General features: G+C 40.2%; 1 protein-coding gene across 1 annotated transcript in view; it reads left to right on the plus strand.

Moving 5' to 3' along the window:
- The window catches only part of CRYL1 (crystallin lambda 1), a 59,484-nt gene that overhangs the window by 14,970 nt on the left and 20,440 nt on the right, over window positions 1-24,074 (plus strand). The window contains exons 4-5 of the mRNA XM_040544034.1: window positions 11,724-11,885; window positions 16,466-16,660. Coding sequence (XP_040399968.1) covers window positions 11,724-11,885; window positions 16,466-16,660 — 357 coding nt within the window. The remainder of the gene's footprint in view (window positions 1-11,723; window positions 11,886-16,465; window positions 16,661-24,074) is intronic.

The raw sequence follows: 24,074 nt of genomic DNA on the forward strand, positions 1-24,074 counted from the left end.
TCTCTTGCCTCTTGTCCTCTCACCATGGACCTTTAAGAAGAATCTGGCTTCTGTGTGCTCCCCTCAGGTAGTTGAAGACAGCAGTGTTTTGTTCACAGTGTCTGAATAGCAACAATCTACCTGGGGTAGCTCAAGCTCTCAAGCTTTCTGGTACTATCTTATGTTCTCTTAATCCTTCTGATAACACTTAACAGCTACATGTTAAGCATATAAATAAATGAAGTAGGTGCAGTACGCTGATGGGTAACAAGCCTTAAGTGTGAAACACTGGTGGTGGTGTTCATATCAGCTTATCAGTTCCAGGCCATAGTATCAAATTTTGGCTTGAGATGAAGTGTTACCAGATATACAATGTAAGCAAACAAATTATTTGAACTAGTCTTTAATTTGTTCTTTTGGGGGTGTGAAGAGAAATAAAAGAGAATCCTTATTTTTAGGTTCATAGCCCTATTTCAGCATTGAACTGACTACTTTCTGGCTGGCTGAACCGTATTAAACTTCTGAAACTTCACAGAGTACAGCTTTAAACCTGGAAGGACAAGATGGACTATGAGGACAAATGTATTGTTTTTTTCTTATTTTTTATTTTTAATTATTGGTTACTTATAAATTAAAACGTCATTTGCGTTAATCTGGGTTGAATATAGAGGGCTTAATTTTCTGGCCTAGTGATAAAAACCTACTGATTAACTTGTCAGAAGACTTCCATGAGATCTGCATTTCTTTACACTAGATTTCAGTTGGTTAAATCTTAACTTATTTTCAAATTTGGCCTATGTAGAGTAAGTCCACCTCAAACTAAAAATTTCCTTGATGTTTGCACTGCTTGAATGAATTCTGCAGGTAGTGTTCTATGCTGTTTTAGTGGGACATAACTTGAAACAAATGGGGTGAAATAATAAAAATATGGAACTTCTTGAGTAGCAGTAATGAAGATAAAATGAAAAAGTGAAGTGAAAGATGCAAGAAATAATTAGAAGGACTGAGAAGAAAATTTGGAACGGTAGTGTTGTGAACTTCTAAAAACAAGGTATGCCTTGTTGTGTCTTCGTTTATATCTTCTATCTCCTGGACACTTTTATGAAGTAAGCTATCTTGATGATTTGGTACGCTTTACATCATCTTCAGAAGGAAATTAATTTGCTTTTTGCTTTAAAACTGAGTATTCACCCAGGAAAATGATGAAAGTGCAATTTCACCTCTCGGTTTTCCTGTGCTACTTAGAAGCAGTTGGAAGTGCCTCTGATTACTAAATAATAAAAATCAGTGCAGCGTTTGTATAATCTCTTACCATGGTGCTATTAAAGTAAAAGCCTATCTTTATATGCTTTGCTCTATTTTTCTGTTACTCAATTCTTCCAAAGCTTATTAGCTCTCATAGGAGGATAAAATGACTAGCTGTTGGTAAGATCTAATGCTTGATACTTGAGCTACCTTGTTCTCCAGCAGCAAGCAGGGAGAGTGCCTTGGCTTTGAGGCCAGTGCTCACGGTGAGCTGCCTGCCTTGGCAGGGCTCCTTGCAGCTGGGGCTGGAGGGTGGCAGGGAGGTGCTCTCTGAGCCTGCCAGCTGGGCTGTGGCATGGGACAAAGCAGGCTGGCAAGAGGATGATGTTAAGCTTGAAATTCAGACTACTGCAGTGGAGAGAATTCATAATCCCCATGGTGTGAGGTATTTATCCTTTTACATTTTAAAGAAACTTTGCCAAAAAAGCCCTAGAGCAGTTTTTCTTTTTTTTTTTTTTTCCCTCTTATATTAAAATGGGAGGATTCCCTCCCACCATCCTACCTTACATGTGCAAACTCTTGAACTGGTAATAATAACACTAATAGATTTTTGGCTTGGTTTCTTTCAGACCTTCCTGGATGTATTATATCTCCCAGGTAGACATAAATTAAATAATTTTAAGGTGGTAGCACTTTTTTTTAATTATTAACTTTCAGAAAGTCTGGAGGTGCTTCAGGATGGGATATCAGCATTGACTTGGGAGTCCTGATGGTTGTTGTCTCGTGTCTCTTGTCACATAAACTTACTTGACTGATTGGTACCAATTTCTACTGTTAGTATTTGTTCTGCTCTTCTGATGGCTTCCAAGAAGGTTTGTACTTCTGGTGATGACCTGTCTGCAGACAGGTCAATGTGCAAAGGTGTCTTCAGCTGCCCTGAGCTCATAGGCTGGGAGACAATCCTGGTTTGGAAGCTGTGTTAATGAAGTACCTCTGTAAATGAAAAGCTGCTGCAAGGCAGTGTGTGCAAGCATTGCAGTAACAACTTCTTTGGGACTGGTATCTGGTCGGCTTGGAGCACTGGACAGGCAAACACGGATCTGTTTGCTCTTAACTGGGCAAATATAACCTTAGGCCTGGTTTTACCTTATCTACCTCAAACACTGGTCTGAGGCACCAGCAATTCCATTTCAGCTTCTGAGGGAGCTGGCTCTAGGGATGTTAACTGACTCGCCATCTCTGTAGAAGCTTGAGGAAAACTGTTCTCCATTTGTAGGAGTGAAACAGTTTGAGCTCAAAGACTTGCTGTAAAATACTTTATGAAGTCCATGCTTGAGATGAACTGGAAGTCTGAGTAGGCAGCTGTGGTGCTGCTGTTGAATGGACTTCAATTCTTCCAAACTTTCTAATGTTCACTCCCATGTAGCCTATGCATGTACCAGCTGGCACTGTCAACCATTACAGACTTTACAATGGTTTTGGTCCCTGTTAGAGGAGGTCTTCACTGCCGTAACTGTTGTCCTGCCCAGCAGTTAACCCTGCTCCTGTGTTTTTTCACAGTTCTCTGGTCTCCTTTCAAGAACTGTATTATATTTCCATTACCTTTCCTGGATTCCTTCCCCTGGCACTTCTCCCTGTTTTTCAGGTTGGATGGGATCACAGTAGAAGGAAACAGCAGGTCTGATTCTTCGAGAAAGAATGTTGATCAGCCACATGTTGAGATCTTTTTGCCCCTTCCCTAAAGGACCAAAAAGGATTCTAATCCCTCCTGTGGCAGCCCTGATCATCTTCTCTGTTTGTTTCTTGAAAGCTTTGTAGGATACAGTAACCTCAGGGAAAAAGGTGGATGTCTTCATAGCATGATACTGACAATAAATGAGATGAAACTTGCCTTCATTTATGTATTTAAAAAAAAAAAAACACAATAATTCTCCACAAAAAAACCCTCCTAAATCTGCAAGTTTTTACTCTAATTTAGATAATATGTAATTCTGCTTGCCCAGCTCCCGTTCTGTGCTTTGTACTGACTGAAGGTTGAGCAGACACCTGTAATTCACTTGTTTGTTCTAACAGTGTACAGTGGCTGCAACTTGATATTTTACTGCTCCAGTTCCTTAACAGGGCATGTTTCTGAACTGTAGGAAGGTACAAAATGTTTCCATCGAAATGCTAGATTTCACCTCACCAAAGTGGTATTTATTTGTACAGTGTCATGTGGTAGACAGTCTCTCATGTCAGTCAAGAGCTAGTGATTTAGGAAGCATCAGATTTCCCTCTAGTATGAACTCATACAGTCAAGGCACCTAACAAGTTATTTTGGTAGATTTGAGGTGAGTTAATAGCCACAAACTTGCTAATTTTTATTTCTTTTCAAAGTCAGATTAGCCTAGAAATACTGGTGTTTTAACTGGTGCCTTTGGAAGTGCTCCATAACAAATTAGGCTTGCTGGTCTGTTGCCCTTTAGCTGATGGTTTTAAGTTCTGTTAAAGCCTTTCTGAATATGAACTTAACACTGTTCTGAAAGCTGGATACTTGTAGATTTGCTGTAAGACACTTTTATAACTATATTTTGAACTGAAATTTAAACAAGTCCAAACAATATGAATTGGAGTTAAACTTGTATAGGGGTTGCCCTGACTCAAAGCCTCTGCTCCTCAACAGAAGAGCCTATGAGAGGATTTCACCTTTATTAAAAGGTTCACCCTTACGTTTAGCTGCCCCGCCAGCTCCTGGGTTTTCCAAAGCCTGTCTGGAAGGAACTTCAGAGGTTACTTAGTCCATGCACTGCCCCGAGGCAGGATCAGTCGTGCTCGGGCAACTGTCTGTCAGAAATGGTTCGACTTGTTCTTAAAATCGTCATGTGATGGGATTCCTTCTTCCCCCCTGCTAAGCGCTTTATTACCTACCCTTATTCTGAGTTTGTAACTGAAGCCCTGGGATGTGAGCATATATAACCGTGCCCTTCCATTTTATTTACCATTTTTTTAGTGTCACCAGCAGTGGTAATGTGTTCCCCCTCATTAATGACTCAGTGGTCTGCTCTTCAGTTAGGGTGCTGCTGTCCTTATCCTGTAAGCCATGGGTAAGAGAGAAGGATACCAGTTTGTGTTCAGGTTGAAAACAAAGACTTGATTGCTCAGGTTGTGTGGCTTGTTTTAGGGTAACTAAGTTGTTTAACATCTGAGTCTTTTGTCTGCAGACATATTGTGTTACCGATCCAGTATTTGAACATGTGCTTAAATCCCATTTTGGAAGAAGTCCTGCACCAGCTGTGTGGAATGCATGTCTACAGGGGGCAGGCAACCCGTTGAGCTGTCTTTCTTTGGCTTGTATCCCACGTAGCCTGGGATCCTGCTTCACCCCCAAGTGTTTTGGGGCCAGTCTCTTGATCTCACTTCCCTGCAGTGCTCAGCCAGGTGCTCCCTGTGCTCTGAGCTGCTGGGGCTCAAGCTGTAGTCATGCTCTAACATAGCCATGTCAATTATTAGAGTATGTTGTTGATTTTCTTTTTTCTTTTCTTTTTAATCTTCCTCATTTTAACCGATCAAAATGCTGATACCACACCGAAGGATGCTACATAGCCTGGGGCCTCCCTCACTAACAGCTGTGTGTGCATCTGCTGTTCCTGTGCCGTGTCCCACACCCCTGCGCTGGTGTGTGCAAATGTCTCCTGTCCAGCAGCTGTCCTTACCTTCACCCTCAGATAAGGGTAATAGCTCTCCTTAAAAGGAGACTGAAAGAAATGTTTCTCCCCACACCCCGTCCTTGTAGTTTGAAATGATGCATTCTTATTTGACATCTCGTCTTAGTTAATATACTTAATTACTAGATATGGTTGTTTCTTGTGATTTGAGGGTGAGCAGGGGAAAGCTTAGAGTGACGACCTTAAAAACTAAAGCTGTAAAGCACTTTAATGCCCCTGGCTTTCAAAATAACTTGAGAGGCTAAGAGAAAGCTAATAGTTTAGTTCTTTTTGACTTCTGTAATAGGAGAACCCAGGAATAATGTGCAGTGACTTACTTTTTTAAAACAATCTACGCTTGCAACTTTGCAAGACCTGCACATGCAGTCCTATCTTTTCCCTTCTGCTTGTTGTCTGAGTAGCGTGTTAGTACCCTGTACGTGCTGCTCCTTACACTTGCTACTGATTTGTGAAGTCAAGACAACTTGTGGACAATCCCAGGACTTATATTTAACCACAGATTTAAGAGCAAATGTTTTGGAAAGTCATTGTTAGAACTCTGATAGGGCTGGAAAGACCTGATGTGGAATTAATTTCAACATGCTAGGAAAAGGGGAAAAATATTTTCTTTAGAGACTCTGTGATCATCATCTTTACTTCTCTGTCCTGTGCCAGAGGAAGGAATTAACACTTGAGTGATTCACTTCAGAGTGTAAAGGAGTATACCTTAAGTCAGGGTGTGGGGAGGCTGTTCTTCTTTCTTTTTATTTTTTTATCCTGTTATGCTTCCTTATGTAGATATCTTAAGGAAGCTTTTACAGGTTGTTGCTGGAACTGATTTTAATCAATATTTTCATAATTGACCTGAGAATGTTGGTACACACTCCTGGTACTTGAGTTTGCAGGTGATAGGAAATTCTTTTAGGTGGCCTAATGCAATGCAAGCCTAAGAAATTCCTGACAAGCCTCCTAAACCTGAGCAGAGAAAGAGTACTAGGTGAGTAGTAGCACAGATGTGAAAGAACATAAGGGCACTATTTAAATCATGGCTACATGATTCTGAAGTCACAAGTAGCAGTTGCAGTTTGGAAACGAAAATGTAATTGTCCAACTTTTCTCTAAAAAGTTCTCTTAAATCATCAATGCAGTATGTGTTTGTAGCCAAAAAAAAAAAAAAGCTTGCAAAATGTTGAGTATCGCTTGGGAAGGGATGAGAGGTGAGTGGGAGGTTATTGTCATACTGCTGTATGAAACTTTGGTGTGCCCTTGTCTCATAGGTGCTAGACCTGCAGACAGAACTCATATCAACAAGGATGGGTGAGAACTAGGGGAGATGCAGAGGAGAGCAACTGACATGATGAGAGGACTGGAGCCCCTTGAAAGAAAGTACCACGTTATGTTGTGGGTAGTGAATTGCTGAAGTTGCCTGCTATGGAAAACTGGTGGCATGAAATATCAGCGGGTTTTTATAGCAATTAGGCAAAGCGGGGGAGAATATAGTGGGCTAGAGGATGTTTCTTACATTCTTAGGGAAAACCTAGGTAACTTTTGTCTCTGAGCCATTGTGTTCATGTCATTTGGTTTGGGGAGGTTCCACTTGTCTCTGTGTGCATGTGTGTACTTTTAAATTAATTATTAAAAAAAACAGAGGCGGAGGGGGGTTATCACCCTACAATATTTTAGACCATCCATCTTTTAAGCTTCTGATACAGATGATGAAAGCTCTATTTATAAATACATATAGTCATAAATTTATTTTAGGACAGAAAAGCTAAAGGAATACATGAAAAAACATATAATGTGGTGAGATCTGTCTCATAGAGTTGCACCATACAGTCATTGTTTACATATTTTACAGTCAAACTACTTGTCACTTGGCTAAAACAACAAAATGCTTTGAATGATTGTGACTAGGATAAATAATAATAATACAAAAATAGTTTGTGTAGAAATTGATGAAGGAATAGGGTCTTAATTTTAAACCTGTTCATATAACAGTTACTGGTATATCCACATACTATTTATCTTAAAACATGTCTCAAAATAAGCACCTAAAATTACTTCGTAATTTTTTTTAGAAAAAAGGGTGGTATAATAGGAAGATCTAGAATACTTGCTGTCATATATTTTCACTTGGAATATGTAATCATTTTGAATTTTGTTAAGTTACCAAACCTGTTTAACAAATGTGAAATACTTGATAGTTGAGCTAAATCAGTGATAACAGTATCATCAGAAACAAAATTGGTATTCTCACATAATAGCTTGTTCTGATGTTAAAAACACTTTTTCTCAGCCCGCTTTCCTGGCAGAACCCCTAAGCTTTGCAGTCAAGATGTCACACTTCTTAATTGCAGTGGTGTGGTTCATGTGTGTGACTCGTCTGCTGAGCAGTCTGCGTATCAGTGTGTGACAGAACAAAAAGAAGCAAGTCCCTCTTTCCTTGATAGTGCACCTTTGACCTTCCAGAAGAGAATTGCAGACCTAAACCCTGCAGAAGAGATGAAACTAGCAAGTCTAACAAAAGCCTAAACAGAAATAATAGTTAGTATTGAACTACTAATTATAGTAGTGAGTGTTTTAAACACTATTTTACTGAAAATATAATTTGATTTTGGTTGATATGGATTCTGTGAAATGGCAATAGTGATGAGCATAGCTGTTCATATGCATACACAAGTGCAGTATTGCTTCGATAACTTTAATAATCTCAACTGTGCAAGTAATATTGTACAAGAATTGTCTGCTAAATTGCAAGGTTTAATTTACAGATAGCTTATTTTAGCATTTGTACATTCTGTTTTTGAAGTCAGCTGTTTTTTTCTACAAGATTCCTTTATTATTTAGATTTGCTAAATAATTTGGAATAAAGGCTTTTGACTGTACAGTTGCTAAATATAGTTAATAGATCTTTGAAGTCTTTTGTTTAACTAAATTTTCAGATCTTACCGATGTCTGTCCTTATAGAGATGAACTAAAATCCATGGATCCCTGCTTTATGTAGGTTTGTGTAAATCAGGCTTTGTTTTTAAAGATACAACTTTCTAATGTGATTTGGTAGATTGAAAATAAAACAATTATGCCTGAAGTCTTTTCTGTGTTCTTTCTAGTGGATTATAGCTATAGAAGATAATTAAGGTATTTGTATAAAGGAATTAGGCACCAAGACTTTCAGAAAAGCAGCTTTGAGTTGCAGAGGTCTCTCTGCTCTTTGTTTCTTAATCCTGTGAAGATCTTTGTATTCCTGTCAGAAGCTGGTAGTCTGTTGCTGTAGGAATTAAAGTGGTTTGTGTCCCAGGAGTGCTGTCGGTCCGGGTCCAGCTCGTGGGACAAGTCGGCGCTCCAAAGGCGGCTCCTGTATATCTTTGTGTATGAGAGGATCACTGTCACCTGGCTCTGGAAAGCGTTCTGTAGAAAAGGAAAAGCTGAGACCACTTACAGTGCTGTAAATTACATGTGTGCAAATACAGGAACGGAGCCAAGGTTCTTGGTATGTTTGGAGATCCTCACTTAACTGCACAAGATGAAGAGCGTGCTTGTAGCAGTTGAAGTGGTTATGCTTTCTAAACAACTCACCTGCTGCTTGAAGCCCTGTTGAATTCAGTGGGGACTAAGAAGGCCCAGAGCTCTTGCAAGTAATTTTCTACCTTTTGTTGTGGTTAGGGCAAGGCTGCAGGGCGTTCCTGCTGCAGCAGCTGCAGCATGGTGGTGAAGTACAACCGCTGGGGGTTAGGTGGTGTGCTTTGCGTGCCAAATGAAGGTAGGAGAGGAGGAGTATCTGCCTAGGGGACTTCATAACATGCTACGAGCTGGAATGTGGGTGGATTTTCAAGGATTAGTTCCTTCAAGCTCAAAATTGATCTGTCTTCACTTGCAGAGACTTATATTGTTGTAAATGTTCATATTAACGTTCTCAGAGAATAAGTGTTTTCTTCATTGCTTCTTGAATACACAGCAGCCAGAATCTAGTCAAGAGGTGGGAACTCGTCGTTGTACAGCTGTGGCTTTCAGTTTCTTCAGGGATTCATCACACTTGGTGAACACTGTCAAGCTCCATACTTGCTTATAGAGATGTCTCTGGTTCTCGCTCTGACAGCATCGTCAGGTGGTGTTATAGAAAGTTGGCTTGCTTGTTGCTGAACAATTAGTACTCTCCATGCCAGCTTAAATCTTGGACTTTCATCTTACACTGTGATGCTTGTACTGCTATTTTAGGACTATACCGCTGTGTTAACAGTGCTTTGCTTCAGGCCATGCTTTGCTTCTTCACCTCACAGTGCTAGTAAATCCATTGCCTTGGCAGCAGCTCCAATTGCTGGTGCAAGGAGAGTGGAGGTATTTTGCAAGGTAGTGTTTTGGGGAGTGTTTGCTAGAGGGTGATGCAGGTGAATTGCTTCCTTGGCATACCCAAGAACGGATAGGAAGAATCTGGGTAGATGCCAGCATTTAATATAGGTAGATGAAGCTGTGCTCTCAGGTGAGCATGGATGTGTGTGGGAGTGCAGACGGCATGGTGGGAAAAGCCTGTACAAAAACACAAACCCACTTGATTTCAACAGATTAAACTTCCTAGCTTTGTATGTACTGGCATTCAAATGGTCACATCATATGTGAGTGCAGATTCTTAGTTAGGGGTGACTAGACCCTGATCACCACATCTGGGTATCACTGTTGGGGAGGAAGTCTGGCATGTCCTTAACCTTGTCTAGTTCCTTCAGTGTTCATAGGCTGGCCAAGTAGCAGCTGTGTGTTCTCTGAACATACAGATAACAGGCATTAAACTGTCTGACTAGAAGTTTTTAATACAATGCAGCTATTCCAGGAGGTGGGTTTTAAAAATAAGCAGCTGTCGTGTTCTGCTCAGACTGCTGAAGAGGACATCTAATAAATTTTTAGTCAGATTAGCAGCAGCCTTGTCCAAGCGCTCAAGCCTTGGAATAAAGGCATACTGTTTCTCGCAAATGAGAAGTGCAATCTCTACAAAAAGGGCACAGAAATATACAGTGTCACTTAAAATGCACCGAGGTGTTTGCTAACCTTTTTTTGCACTGATTCTTTGACAGGGACTGTAGTAGCTTTAAAACTGTATCTTATCTTGCTGTTTGATCTTCTTTTTCTCAGGGTAGACAGAATAGCCTCAGACCTCTCCAGGCTCCATAACTGACAGCAAGTGAGGCTTCTGTTTAATAGGTCGTTTAGAGCTTAATTTTCTCTCTGTTCTTAAGGGAATTGGTGTGTCTGAGAAAATAATTGCATGCCTGATGAGGACAGAAGCTTTATTGCAGTGGTCCAAGAACCTGAATACAATTGTGATGATATATGAGAAACTTCAAGCAAATGGCCCATTCAGAAACCTTACGTAACTGTGGCAGAGGTTTGAGTTTCCAGCAGATTTGAATTTGCCTCTTTGATTATCATCTGATGTGAGAGGAGGCTTAGAGTTTCAAGTTCACAATACGTCTATTCAGTGAGACCCGTTTATTAGCCTGAACAGTATCTGCGGACTTCTCTTCATCTTTGGCTTTACTAAAAGAAACTATTTAAACTTAATTCCAGGCTCCAAGCTTGCTGGTTATGAGCAGAGTATCACTTTGTTTTGATAAGGATGCCTATTACTTTGAGCTCTCTCTGGAGTTCTTAAATGACCCCGTTTATCTCTTCTGCATCATGGAAGTTTTAGTACTGTCCCATGCAGCAATGTGCTTATTTTCTTGGAAGACTTCAAATTAGTCTTAACCCATTTATATCCAGCCTGATGGAAAAACTGTGGCCCTGGGCATTCCTGCTGAGTTCAGCATAACAGGAAGGACCGAATGAAATGCTGATAGGTGGGAGAAGCTTAGGGCTGGAAAAAAAGTAGGTATTTTCTGTGTTTTGATGGGAAGCTGAAGTTTTGCAAGTTTAGGATTCTTCTAAGACTTTGTAGAACACTTCTGGGGAACAAAAAAAAAACAAAAACAAACAAAAAGCTGGCTGGCTTTATTCCCCTGTTTTGTCCTGGCAAGACTGAAGTCTTTCTTATTGATTGTGGGATCCACTGTAGTTGTTCTCCCATGTCCATGTTGCTCTCAGACTGGTGGATTTCTGCATGCATTTCTGCATGCTCTCCTTCAGGCAGCTCATGGGGATAACTTTCAAATTCTGGGGACTGGAGATTCTGGCTGTTGGCTCATACAGGTAAAACTTCACAACTCTGTAGAGCTGAATGTGCTCCATAGCTTGGGAGAAGTTTTGGTAGCATGCATTCTACTTCAAAAATCTTTCTCACAGTTGAAGTAGGTGTCTGTATTTAAGCTTTTCAAGCGTGAGGGTCACAGATATTTCGGTGCAGGTTCCATAACTATAAGTTGTGTTTTTCTGCCATAGTTCTGGAAATCATAGGTTTGTCTTCTTTTGAGCTACATATGTTCATTTCTGTCTTGTCTGAAAAAGAACAAAAGACCGCTGACTTACTTCATTTGAGGTTCTCTTTTTTTTTTTTTAAATAAAAGCAAAACAACAACAAAAAAGAACAAGTCTTATTCCTCCTTACTATGTTACCTCTTTGTACGAATAGCAGTCTATACTTTATACAAAGCAGAATCATCGGCTTTGTGTTGAATCTCCAGTGGTATGTAGTCATCCATCTTCAGCAACAGAGAACCTCTAGGGCTTTTTACTTCCTTTGTGTGTAGAAAGGTATCTTTGTAGTATGGCTCACTGGTGCATCTAGGCTGAATTAAAACTGATGGTTTGTATGGGTCAGTGAAGTCTGAAATGCATAGATAGGTGCTATTAAAATGGAAGACTTCTAATACTGTGTTTTTGTTATTTCAGGAATGTATTCCAGAGAACCTGGAACTGAAAAAGAAGATTTTTGGTCAGCTGGATCTTATTGTTGGTGATAATGTTATCTTGAGCAGCTCGACCTCTTGTCTCTTACCCAGCAAACTGTTCACTGGCCTTAAGCATGTTAAGCAGTGTATTGTGTCGCATCCTGTAAGTATGATGACATGTATTGTTTTCATAGTAACATTATAGGTATTTAGTTAAACTGTGTCCCAATTTCTTCCCAGCAGATTGAGAGAGGATATGTGGAGTGCTTTCATGTTTTTGTTAGTGTGCAGGGCCTGAATTTTTGGAAATGCTTTAGTTTGGTCATTCTGTGTGACAGCATATACTAAATTGAGAATGAGTGCATGTTTTGTACTGTCAGTTCTAGATACCTTCTGTGTAAATTATTGTGCTCACATTGCTGTGTTGTTCCAACTAATAGTTCTCAAAGTACAGGGAGTCTGTGTTCTGTAGACAAACCTATAAAATTCCCTATGTTCTTCTCATGGCATCATTATTATTTTTCCTGGTGTCATTTTTCAGCTGATGTTCAGTATCAGTAAGGTTCCAAACAGCAAGCTGTATGCACTTGTCAGGTAATGTAGATGAAAGGTGGGAAGCTTTAGCTCTGGTTTCATCAAATTTTTCATGCAGAGGTGGTACACCTGAAGAGGAGCAGCAGGCAGATGAAATGGAACAAATTGTACTTAAAGCTGAATTTGCATGCTTTGTGTCTGACTGGGACAAGTCAGTGATGCATAAGTAGCATGACCAGAGGTGGCAGCAGAACCTCAAAATGCTGAAGGCTACCTTTGAGCCTCTGTAAGCATTTGTGAGGCTGCTGGACAGCTGTTTTTCACCTCTGTCCTCAGTGTGGAGGAACATTTTGTCTTAATCACTGGGATTCTTACTGCTCTGTCTTCTGGACTCTGAGTCTGTTAACTGATTTTTCAAACACAAGACTAATGTTAGGTTAAGAGGGCTGTGGTCATGAAGGCTTGCAGTAACTGGAGAATGGTACTCTTCTGCTGTCTGTGGCTCATAGAATCACTGAATAGTTTGAGTTGCAAGGTATCTTAAGGATTATTGAATTCCAAACCCCCTGCTATGGGCAGGGATGTTACCCACTAGATCAGGTTGCTCAAAGCCCCATCCAACCTGGCCTTGAACACTTCCCCAGGGATGGGGTATCCACAGTTTCTCCAGGCAGCCTGTTCCAGGGACTCACCACCCACTGAGTGGAGAATTTCTTCCTTATATCTAATCTAAATCTCCCCTCTTTTAGTTTAAAACCATTACCCCTTATCCTATCACTCCGCTCCCTAACAAAGAGTCCCTCCCCAGCTTTCCTGTAGGCCCCCTTTAGGTATCGTAAGGCCATTTTGAGGTCTCCACGGAGCCTTCTCTTCTCTTATGCAGGCTGAACAACCCCAACTCCCTCAGCCTGTCTTTGCAGGAGAGCTGCTCCAGCCCCTTGATCATCTTTGTGGCCCTCCTCTGGACTTGTTCTAATACCTCGACATCCTCCTTGTGCTGGGGGGGGCCCAGAGCTGAACGCAGGGCTCCAGGTGGGGTCTCACGAGAGCAGAGTAGAGGGGGAGAATCTCCTCCCTTGAGCTGCTAGCTAAAACATTACTACGTTTTGTCTTTCCAGGGCAGAATGTACAGTAAATGCCAATTCCTTTGGCATGCTCAAGAGTGGCAGTGTGAACGCAAAAATACAGCACTACTTTATTGTGATATCTCTACAGCTGCCTGTAGCCTAATGCTGCAGTGTCAAAGCATTTGGTCAGCCTTTTTGACACCCCTCCACCACTACTATTGTGTCATGGAGTGACTGAGGACCAAAAGGAACAAAAGGATTGGTTTCTCTCCTTAAAACTGATTTTTTTATCCCCTTTTAATTAAAAGGAAAAGGAAATCAAGCTTCAAAGAATGTATCTGTGTCTAGGTTTAGCCTTTCTCCAGTCTAAAACTCAGGAGTTCCTTATCTCAGATTTCCAGGGTTGTAACTTTCCATAGTGCAAAAGATCACGTCTCTTCTTCTAAGCTTCTGTATTAAGGAACTATAACTATGATTTTATATATTTATTACCATTCCCTAGGCTCTTCTGTCTGTCAGCCTTTCATTTTTTTTCCCATTACTCTTTTATTGTTTTCCCAAGCTGGTTTGTACTGGTTGCTCCATTTAGTTTGAGCTGCAGCCTTCATAGGATCTACTTCTGAAAGCATCTTTGATCAGATCTGGCAAAGTAGCTAGTTTCTGCATAAACATTTTTCTAGGTTGCTGTTGTAAGGGTATGTGTATTTTCCAAAGTAAATACTTCAGAGTGCCATAAAATGTCTAATTGTTCTGAGATGGCTTTGCAGTCTGAGACCACTTTCTTAGTAGTCTCAGCTTCACTCAAAGGGGAGTGTACTATTCCAGGGGCATTTCTCTATTTGTTATATCAAGAAAAATATTTGCTTTGTAGTAGTAGTTGGTTTTTGATTGTTTTGTTTTAATCATGACCTTACTAGCAACTTAAACAAAAGTAGGACATGGGGAATGGTGGCTGAAGGAAGTAATCTGTTCAGAAAGACACTGAAAATAAGAAGTGTGGAATTTGATATTCCAGAAAAATAAAAAGCTCAAGTTGTAAAGCCTCTGGCACAGGTGAGCATGCTGAGGAGAAATGAAGAGAAATGCCCAAAGGCCAGAAAGAACTCTTCACTTTGCTTAACATAATAAGCTCAGTAATCAGAAAAAATAAATGAAATCCTGCAGCACAGCTGTATGATAGAACTGCATGCAATACTTACAGGCACAGCTGTTCTGTCAGCAGTTTCAGGCCTTGTGGTGGTAGAGGTCTGCACAGCAGTTAATTTCTCAAGTACCATATGAGCCTGCCAGATCACACAGCTAGAAACATGGAGCTAGAGGAGACTGCCACCGAGTGAAGTTCCTTGCTGTAAGAGGAGGCATGTCATCAAGTTGTCTTAAAATATATTAAGCTCCCTCTTAGTTTTTTTTACTTGACTGCTTCTATATGAAGTTTTCTTTTATTTCAGTCTTACTAATGGTCCATTAAAATTTGTTCGTGTAGACTGTGTAGTTGTGTAGCTTTTTTCTAGTCTAATTCTGTCTCTCTTTACTTCATTTATCCCTTCTTAGTTATCATTTTGTTAGGCTGAGTAAGGTAAATTCTCCTGCTCCCTTAAGAATGCCTTTGCATTACCCTTCTCATTTTAGAAGCCTTTTTTTTTCTCCCTTTCAATTTCATCTACATTTTACCACTTTTAGTTTTTACCAGCATCAATTATCTCACTCTTAAACAATTGTCCTCCTAAGTCTCCACAGTGTGCTCGGTAACACACCCATACACTCCTTGTGCCAAGTCCATGAAATAAAATATTTCAATAAGGTCTCTGTCAAAACTAATTGTGGAAGAAATTCATAATAGCCTCAGTCTTGCTCAAAAATTAGCTCGTCTTCTTTCTGATGAGACCCAGTGATATACTTAAGGGTTAGAAAAGCCTTCAGAGAACTTCTTGGAGCTTGCAGTGTTTCAGGTCTTGCTGAATTGCCTGGCACCACCATGTCTGCAGTGGTGTCCGTCACACCACACAGCTTTGGTGGTGACACTGCCAAAGAAAATGAAGTAAATGTATTACATGGGTTAGAGCAGGCATAGCTGTACAGCAGGTTATGTGTTGGTCAGATGCCACAGTAAAGGAAAACGTGTAAGTACTGAAACAAAAAACAAACCAGAGGAAGGACTGCTGGCACACTGCTGTGACTAAGTCCTGTATTTGCATTTACATGAGTACAGTTAAGAGCAGCTGACTGCAAGGGAGCATGGTGGAAGAATCAGTGTTTAATTACCATCCTTTAAATGTGAATGTTTTTTTCTGGTGGTCATTTATGGTATGTAGGGTCTGACTGTTACTTGGAAATGAGTACAAGAGCTTCATTTAAGACCTTAAGAATATAGTTTAAGGACTCCTACTTCTGGGAGGAGCACACACTGGCTACTGCCTGTAACGCTGACCTGAAGAACTTTAGGCACTTCTAGGATGTTTGTTAGAATTTTTTGTTTATAACTTCAGAAACACACTGCACGCAAGTCAAGACTTGTGTGTAAAATTACATTTGGGAAGAGTCATGGAGAAGTAGGTTTTTGTGGCTTTTTTTTTTTTTAAGTAGGTGCAGTGTCTGATGGTAACCTGTTCCACAGCGTTTTTTTTGGAAGTATGTATTATGTGATATCTGTTAATGTGTTTACAATATATTCACAGGCTTGGGCCAGTAGCCATTTATCTGTTGAGCTTTGCATCATACAGGTGGTGCATAGCAATAATTTTGTTACAAATTTTCTGATTATCTAAAAGGAAATGCCTTGTTTAATTTGGGAAGACAAGTGGTGGTCATTTTTTACAGCAAAAACCAACCTGCATATTGGGAAAACATCAGTTATTCAAGTTGGCATAAAGCCTTCTAGTACTGAAGTGTTCTCCTCCTTAGGCTACGTGAACTTTGTTGCGATTAAACAGAGCTACATTTAATCATAGAAGATTATTTTATTTTTTTAATTTGAATTAATATACTTTTTTACTGAACTGGTGAATTGTCTCAGGGTCTAAAGATCAGACCTACTCTATTCACTGGAAAATATCCACGCTAGTAGAAAGTTACAGATACGCTTTATATTAACTTGATCTGTTAGTCTCATAGCTCACATTCTTCTTCTGTGTTTCTTCTTGAGGTAAATCCACCTTACTTTGTGCCATTGGTTGAAATTGTTCCGCATCCAGAAACAGATCCTTCTACTATAGAGAGAACATATGCTCTTATGAAGAAGATTGGACAATCTCCTGTCAAATTAAACAGAGAAATTGAGGGGTTTGTTCTGAATCGACTCCAGTATGCAGTGATAAGTGAAGCCTGGAGACTTGTGGGTGTACGTATATATTTTTCCAATTTTTACACACTGTCAGTTTTGTAGAGGCAAGCAAGATTATATATTTAAATGTCCTATAAAATTGTCTTTTTTATTAAACTGTCCCTTGTGTACGTGAAAATTAAAATTAGCATGTAAGTTAAAAACAGTAAGAAGTGATGTCAATAATAAATAGCAAAGTTTATGAAAAACAAAGTGATATGATCGTAACAATTATCCTTTATCCTGCTTTCATTTCAGAATACTGTCATTTTTTAGGACAATCAAAAGAACAATATTGAAAGTGCAAAAATCAAGACACTGATTTTTATTTTTTCTATGTTGTCTCGCTATTTCCTGTTATTTTTCTGAATGTTGCTGGCTTACTTTTCAGTTATTATGAAATGTTTTAAATGGTTTTCTGTTTGGCCTTTCAGGAATTGAACTCTTAGGTTCATTTGATACTTGTAGGTAAAGACAGATTCCTCCTCCTCCCATTCTAACTTCTAGCTGAGAATCATCTGTTCTGCTTCAGCTTTTCCCACAGTTGCATGTTCTGTGCTACAAAATCCATTCTTTCACCAGGAAGAGGTGAATTAAGAGGCTGTTGGAATTCTTTTGAGAAGAGATTTAACTGGTGTGAGTGGGGCTGACTTTTTTGTCAGCCAAAGACTATTTTGATTTCTTTTATTTTTTTTCAAGCTGTTTAAAAAAAAAGTAACAAATGCGCACAGGTATAGGTAAAGATTTTGAAACTAAGGTAATATTAACATATTGTAAGTAAAACAACTCTTTTCAAAGCAGTATCTAAACATATTTGCTCAACTGATTTTACTTTCAATTAGCTTCCACTAGCAACACAATGCAACAATGTAAAGGAGATGATGAGTAATAATACATAGTGATATTCAGAAGGAACTGAGCTTCTACTGGAGATGTTTCTTTAAATTAAAAAAGGTATCTGTTATTAAAAAAGTTAAAGCAAAATCTTAAGTATATGATTAAAAAGCCCTTCAGAAAGCTGTGCTCATGTTGAAAGACATAGGATAGAAAGGATATTAACCTTTAAATTATTTTTCAACCCATAATAAGGCTTATCAAGAGAAGAAAAAATGGAAATAAAAACTACTACCAAAAATATGAACAAGGAAGACAAACCCCTAGGGGAAAATGACCGATGTTATTGCTAGGCCACCTTCCATCATCTTTGAAAGGTCGTGAAGAACAGGAGAGGTGCCTGAGGACTAGAAGAAAGCCAATGTCATGCCAATCTTCAAAAAAGGCAAGAAGGGAGGACCCAGGCAACTACAGGCCAGTCAGCCTCACCTCCATCCCTGGAAAGGTGATGGAACAGCTCATCATGGAGGTCATCTCCAAGCATGTAGAGGATAAGAAGGTGATCAGGAATAGTCAGCATGGATTCACCAGGGGGAAATCATGCTTAACCAATGTGATATCCTTCTATGACAAGATGACTAGCAGGGTAGATGAGGGGAGAGTGGTGGATGTGGTCTACCTTGACCTCAGCATTTTTTTGTCTCCCATAACATGCTCATAGTCAAGCTCAGGAAGTGCAGCCTAGATGAGTGGATGGTGGATTGGCAGTTGGCTGGATGGCAGAGCTCAGAGAGTTGTGCTTAGCGGTGCAGTCTAGTTGGAGGCCTGTAGCTAGTGGTGTCCCCTAGGGGTCAGGTCAGTACTGGGTCCAGTCTTGTTCAACTTACTCATCAACGAGCTGGACAATGGAACAGAGTGCACCCTCAGCAGGTTTGCTGATGACACGAAGCTGGGAGGAGTTGCTGATAGCCCAGAGGGCTGTGCTGCCATTCAGAGGGACGTCAACAGGCTGGAGAGATGGGCTGAGAGGAACCTCATGAAGTTCAAGGGCAAGTGCAGGGTCCTGCACCTAGGGAGGAATAACCCCATGCACCAGTACAGGCTGGGCTGGCCTGCTGGAGAGCAGCTCTGTGGAGAAGGACCTGGGAGTCCTGGTGGACAGCAGGCTGACCATGAGCACTTGTGGGCCAAGAAGGCCAACAGTATCCTGGGGTACATTCGTAAGAGTGTTGCCAGCAGGTCAAGTGAAGTGATCCTCCCCCTCTACTCAGCCCTGGTGAGGCGACACCTGGAGTAGTGTGTCCAGTTCTGGGCTCCCCAGTACAAGAGGGACATGGAACTATTGGAGTAAGTCCAGAGGAGGGCTACAAAGATGATTAGAGGACTGGAGTACCTGTCGTACAAAGACAGGTTGAAAGAACTGGGCCCATTTAGCCTGGAAAAGAAGACTGAGGACAGGTTGCACAGAGAGGTTGTGGAGTCTCCTTCTTTGGAGATATTTAAAACCCGCTTGGATGCCATCCTGTGCAGTGTGCTCTAGGTGATCCTGCTCGGCGGGGGGTTGGACTAAATGATCTTCAGAGGTCCCTGCCACCAACCTCGGCCATTCTGTGATTTTGTTTACTGAACTGTGATGCTCATCATTGAGGAGGTTCTCCAACTCTAATCTTTCCTTAAAAGAAAGGGGTCTAACAAGTTGTTTCAGTCATGAGAAGAACAAGATTTTTTAGAAGGGAAAGATGAAATGAATAGCTGCAGATAATGAAAGGGAAATTGAACTTATCAAAGACTCCCAGAGCTCAAATATTAAGGTCATGAAATAGTGGTGTAAGCATCTTTTTACACACCTGCTAGTATAGTATTGTAGAAATGGAAGTTAGCACTTACACCTGAGATTAAAAAAAAAAAAAGCTTTAAGTGTAGTTGGCAAATTGTGGACCAGTAAGTTTGGTAATGCGTAGGCATATATATCAGGGAGAGTAATGCCTCAAAAATATAGGATTATTTCATGACTCTAAGAGGCTTAAGCTGAATTGTGAAACTTGCTGTCAGAAACCTTGGATGCCAAAACTATGAATTGGTTCAGGGAACATTTAGACACATTTATGTTAAATGAAAACAATGTAGAAACAGCCTCCAACTCTCAAAATCTGAAAGACTGGACTGCTGGAAGCTGAGATGCTGCTTGTGATTAAAGTATGAAAGTATCACTCTGTATGTGCTCTTTGATTATGGAAAGATAAGAACACTGTGGGCTATTATCAGTGGGAGAAAAAAGCTACTGACGAGGTGAACTTCCAGTATGAACCTGTACCTTTAGTATAAACCTGTGGGTGGTATTATGTTAATAGTAACACAACAGTGCTTAAAGCACTAACGAAGTTGCTTTTATTGTGCTTCATCTAAGTTTCCAAGTTGTTCTGGTTTTGTTTAATTTTATTGCATTTCAGGCAAATACACATTTAAACTGCAACAACTTTGATTGTATTTCCATTTCAAAAGTCTAGACGAATACCAGGTATCAAAGGTGTATAGTTTCAGCTGTATGACTTGGGGCTAAACAGCCCCTTTGTTGGGGGAGAATCACTGTAGATAGGTGAAAAATACAGGCCTTGAGCAGTTTTTCTTCCTACTGTTGTGCTGCCAACTTCGTCGTTTTCATTGCAAGTCATGTTCTTTTGGTGTTTTCCACTTTCAAAGTGGAGAAAATGTATTTCTTGGTTCTGACTTGTAAAGTCACTTTTTAGTCCTTATTTTTGAGGGTTAAAATATTTTGAAAAACATCAGCATCCCCAGCTCACAATTTTTGAGAAGCTCCTAAAAAATCAAATTTTATTCGGTGTTCTTACTTTGTTGCTGCAGAAGGTCATATTGATTCTTTCTAGTAACAAAACTTTTTGCTACCCTAAGAAGTACTGTAGGTGGAAGCTAAACTACAAATATTAGCAGTAGGGACATAATAATAAATAGAGACATAGTAATAAAACCCGCTTGTCCAAAATGGCGCTAGTATTAATCCTTTTGTGGTTAGATAGGTAAATTGTGTGTATTAGATTTGGCAGTCTGAGACATTTTGGATGCAGAACACAGGCATTCTTATGAAATTAGTTATGAATGCTTTGGTATTTCAATGCTAATAGTTGTATACTGCTTTTGACTGTTGTAAAAGAACAATGAAATGGAACCATAAAACATGATTTCAAGCATACTTGTTTTATTACTGGTTGTAAAATGCCAGAACAAGTGTCTTTGTATGCCTGCCGTTACTTTCATAAATTGATCAGTGCTCATACTTCTGTTATGAGTTTTCTTTGAATTTGTTTTTAACATGGTGAGTACTTGGGGGAAAATCTGTGCTGTTGACAGAGGACTGCTGTATTTGCAACTGCTCTCTGACATATGCAGAAATATTTATGTCCTTGTTAAAAATCCCATGTGTGAACCAGGAGAGAAAAACAGCAGTGATCTTAAGTGTTTTGAAGCCACTTGAAACTATCTTAAATCAGCCCCTTTTTGTAAACAACCCTCTGTGAGGACTTCGAAATGTGAACTTGAAAATTCTCATCTGGGTCTTCACTTCAAAAATATTTACAGTAATAGTAGGGGGAACAGCCTTACACCTGCACACGTGCAGTGGTGCTTTCACGACAATCACCTTTTCTTTTAGTTTTTTTGATTAGCTGATCTTACCTCATCCAAGAAACTAGTTGAAACTTCACTGGTAGAAGTATATATGTACCATTTAAAAGGGCATTGGTGATAGACATGCAGGTAGAGCTGTGCTAACACCATTTATCTGGAAAACATTATCAAGAGTGGACTGAACAGTTTGCAGGGTATGTTTTAGTTCCCAAATGTAGCTCAGTAACTGACAGCTTGCCAGTCCCCCTTTTCTTTAGCAGTGTTGTGATGAGATACGTGAGGCATGGGGCAGGAATCACACCACAGGAGAAGGGCTCTGATACAAAGCTACGATTGTGTCACCTGATGAGGAGCATTTGAACATGGGGCTGTACAGAAAGCAAGCACTGCAGTCCCAAAGCCTTCATTGCTTGCTCTGAATTCCTGTGGTAAATATAATTGTTTGCTGGATCATGCATTGGACTTGCCAATTTCTGCCATCTGGGATCTAAGAGTAGGAAGTGCAACAGCCAGAAATCTGGTGGGGGGGGCTTGCCAGCAGGTTGAGATCAGGCTCAGACTCCACATGGTGACCTAACTGCACGTGGGCATGGGTGCTTAAGCAGAGCGCAGCAAATTTCAGGGCAAGGTGATGAAAGTAGCAATGACAAACCCAGACACTTGGATACAGTTTGCCTTTGCCAAAGATGTTGGGGTCCTCAAGAGCACCCATGAGCTGGTATATTGAACCCAGGCACAACCTGAGTGAATGCAGGACTGGGCCAAATGTGGGAGTGGGAGGTTAATGTGACGAAAAATTAGAAGAACTGGAGGTTGAGAACCCAATTTTTAGGGAAGTAGGAGAGCGAAGACTGGTTTGGTGATGTACAGAGAGTACACCTTGGTACTGAGAACTTTGGTGAGGTAGATAACATGAAATGTTGTTTTAAGGATACAGGAGTTCAACTTTACGAGAAGTTAGCAGCAAAGACCGTAGATTCACTTGTGGTCTGAAAAGAAGGAATTCAAGCAAATGCTCTCCTTCAAGACAAGAGTGCTGCAATGAGATGTTTTATTTTAGATCTGAGTTAGTCTTTTCGTGTGACATGATGTCTTGTTGAACATTGTTTTAACATGCAAGTTACAAGCTCTTGGGCAGTGCAGGTGTTTGTGGCAGGAACTTCTTGTATCGGTTTTCTCTCTCCCCAAGCTCCACATTTATTCCTTGAAAATGCAGATATTGGGAAGACTCCACTTGTCTGTTTAGCTGTCTGCCTCTTTGAGGTCAAGTATCTGAGAACTTTCTGGAGAAAACTAACGTAAAACCATCCAGGACATACAATAAGTTCTTGTAGGCTTTATATTTTTAATTCTTTAGTTGCAAAGCCGTTTATAATGAGAGTAAGAGACATACTGTGAGATGTTGAGTTTGAAGACCTTTACTGCTCTGATCTTCCTAGTCATCTTAACCTTAAATTTTGATATTTTAAGTTTGGAACTATTAAAATAATCTGTAACCAACAGTAGAGAAAAATATCTGACCGCTTTCTTTATTATTCTGTTATCAGTTATTTACTTTCTCATACCTCCATTGACAGTAACCACTGCTATATCTGATTTTGTTCGTAGCTCGTGGGAGCAGAGACTTGCCCTCTTTATTTGCTTTATTTAGGAGTTTCAGCTGCCTTTAAGAACCTGCTGAAACTACTTTGTGAGATGGATCATATGGTGCATGTCTCAAAGATTGTTTTGTCCTCTATGTAAGCTCTTAGTACCGCTTTAATACAAGTTTCTTTAAAAATGGGTTTACTCTATAAGTTATAGTCATGGAGACTGTGTTCATTAAGAATGGGTGGTCCTGCTATTTAGTGTTTTGGGTTTGTTTTTGTTACTCTGTTGGAAAGTAAGCAGTTGTGGTTTGGCTGTGTCCATTTCAGTTCATTTTCACAGCAAGAATGTGCCTTGGCTTCAGTCCCTAATTTATGTACCTCACCCGTCTCAGGTGGCTAGCTTGGCTGTTCTTAAATACTGGTAAGACTTCAAAATGCCAAATTCGTTATTATTAATTGTATTACAGTGTTGTTCAGAGGTCCTTTACAAGAATCAAAGATAACTGTAGGAGGATTAAGCATGCAGTTTATGCAGTATCCATAAAAAGTGGACATCATAAAAAGAAGTTCAAAAGCCCAGGGAGAAAAATAGTGTTGATACTCAGTGGTTCTTACAGGGTGAGGTGTGTGAGAGTGTCATGGGGGAAGATGAGGGCCAGCAAAGTAAGGAGGTGTAAACTGTAGGACAAGTTTCTCAAACGTGATGAAATGGGAAGAAATGGAGCTGGTAGAGGGATCTAGGAGAAAAGTCATATGCTCAAAATGATAGGACTGGAAAAAGATTTCATCAGGGTGTGGATCGAAGGGACTTGATTGAAGTGATAGTGAAGAAGGGTGTAACGAGTGCTTTTGACAGAGAATGAATATATTAGTAGCAATCGGAGGGAAAAAAGACTGGACCTTAGAGATTCAGAGGATCCAGTGGCAAATCTGGAGACCTATTATGTGGTCAAGGAGGGAGTAGAGTCCAGAATAACTCCAGACAGGCTGGAGTTACTAGGAGAACATGGTGAATTGTTAGCAGCAGGAAAAAATAAGATTGTTTTTTGTCCGTGACATATTTAATATGATGACAATCCAAGTCGGTGACAGAAGTTGAGATGCAGGTCTGACTCACAGACGTAAAACCTGGCAGGCTGGTCAGGGCCCAAAGGTGGAGATGGCAGAACCGCCACAGGCTTTTGGAAAGGAGAACAGGGTCCCCGCATAGCGAGGATCACTAAATTACCGAAGGATAATACTCTGGCATCACAGGAGATTAAAATACGTGGGAGGATCTGATTGTGGTATCTAAGTGGTGTCATAAGCAGCGTGGAGGATTCTGATCTAGTGTAGATCTTGAAGTTTGACTGTCCATTGGGGTCACT

The sequence above is a fragment of the Cygnus olor genome, chromosome 1 (genome assembly GCF_009769625.2).
Source record: "Cygnus olor isolate bCygOlo1 chromosome 1, bCygOlo1.pri.v2, whole genome shotgun sequence".
Classification (NCBI taxonomy): Eukaryota; Metazoa; Chordata; class Aves; order Anseriformes; family Anatidae; genus Cygnus; species Cygnus olor.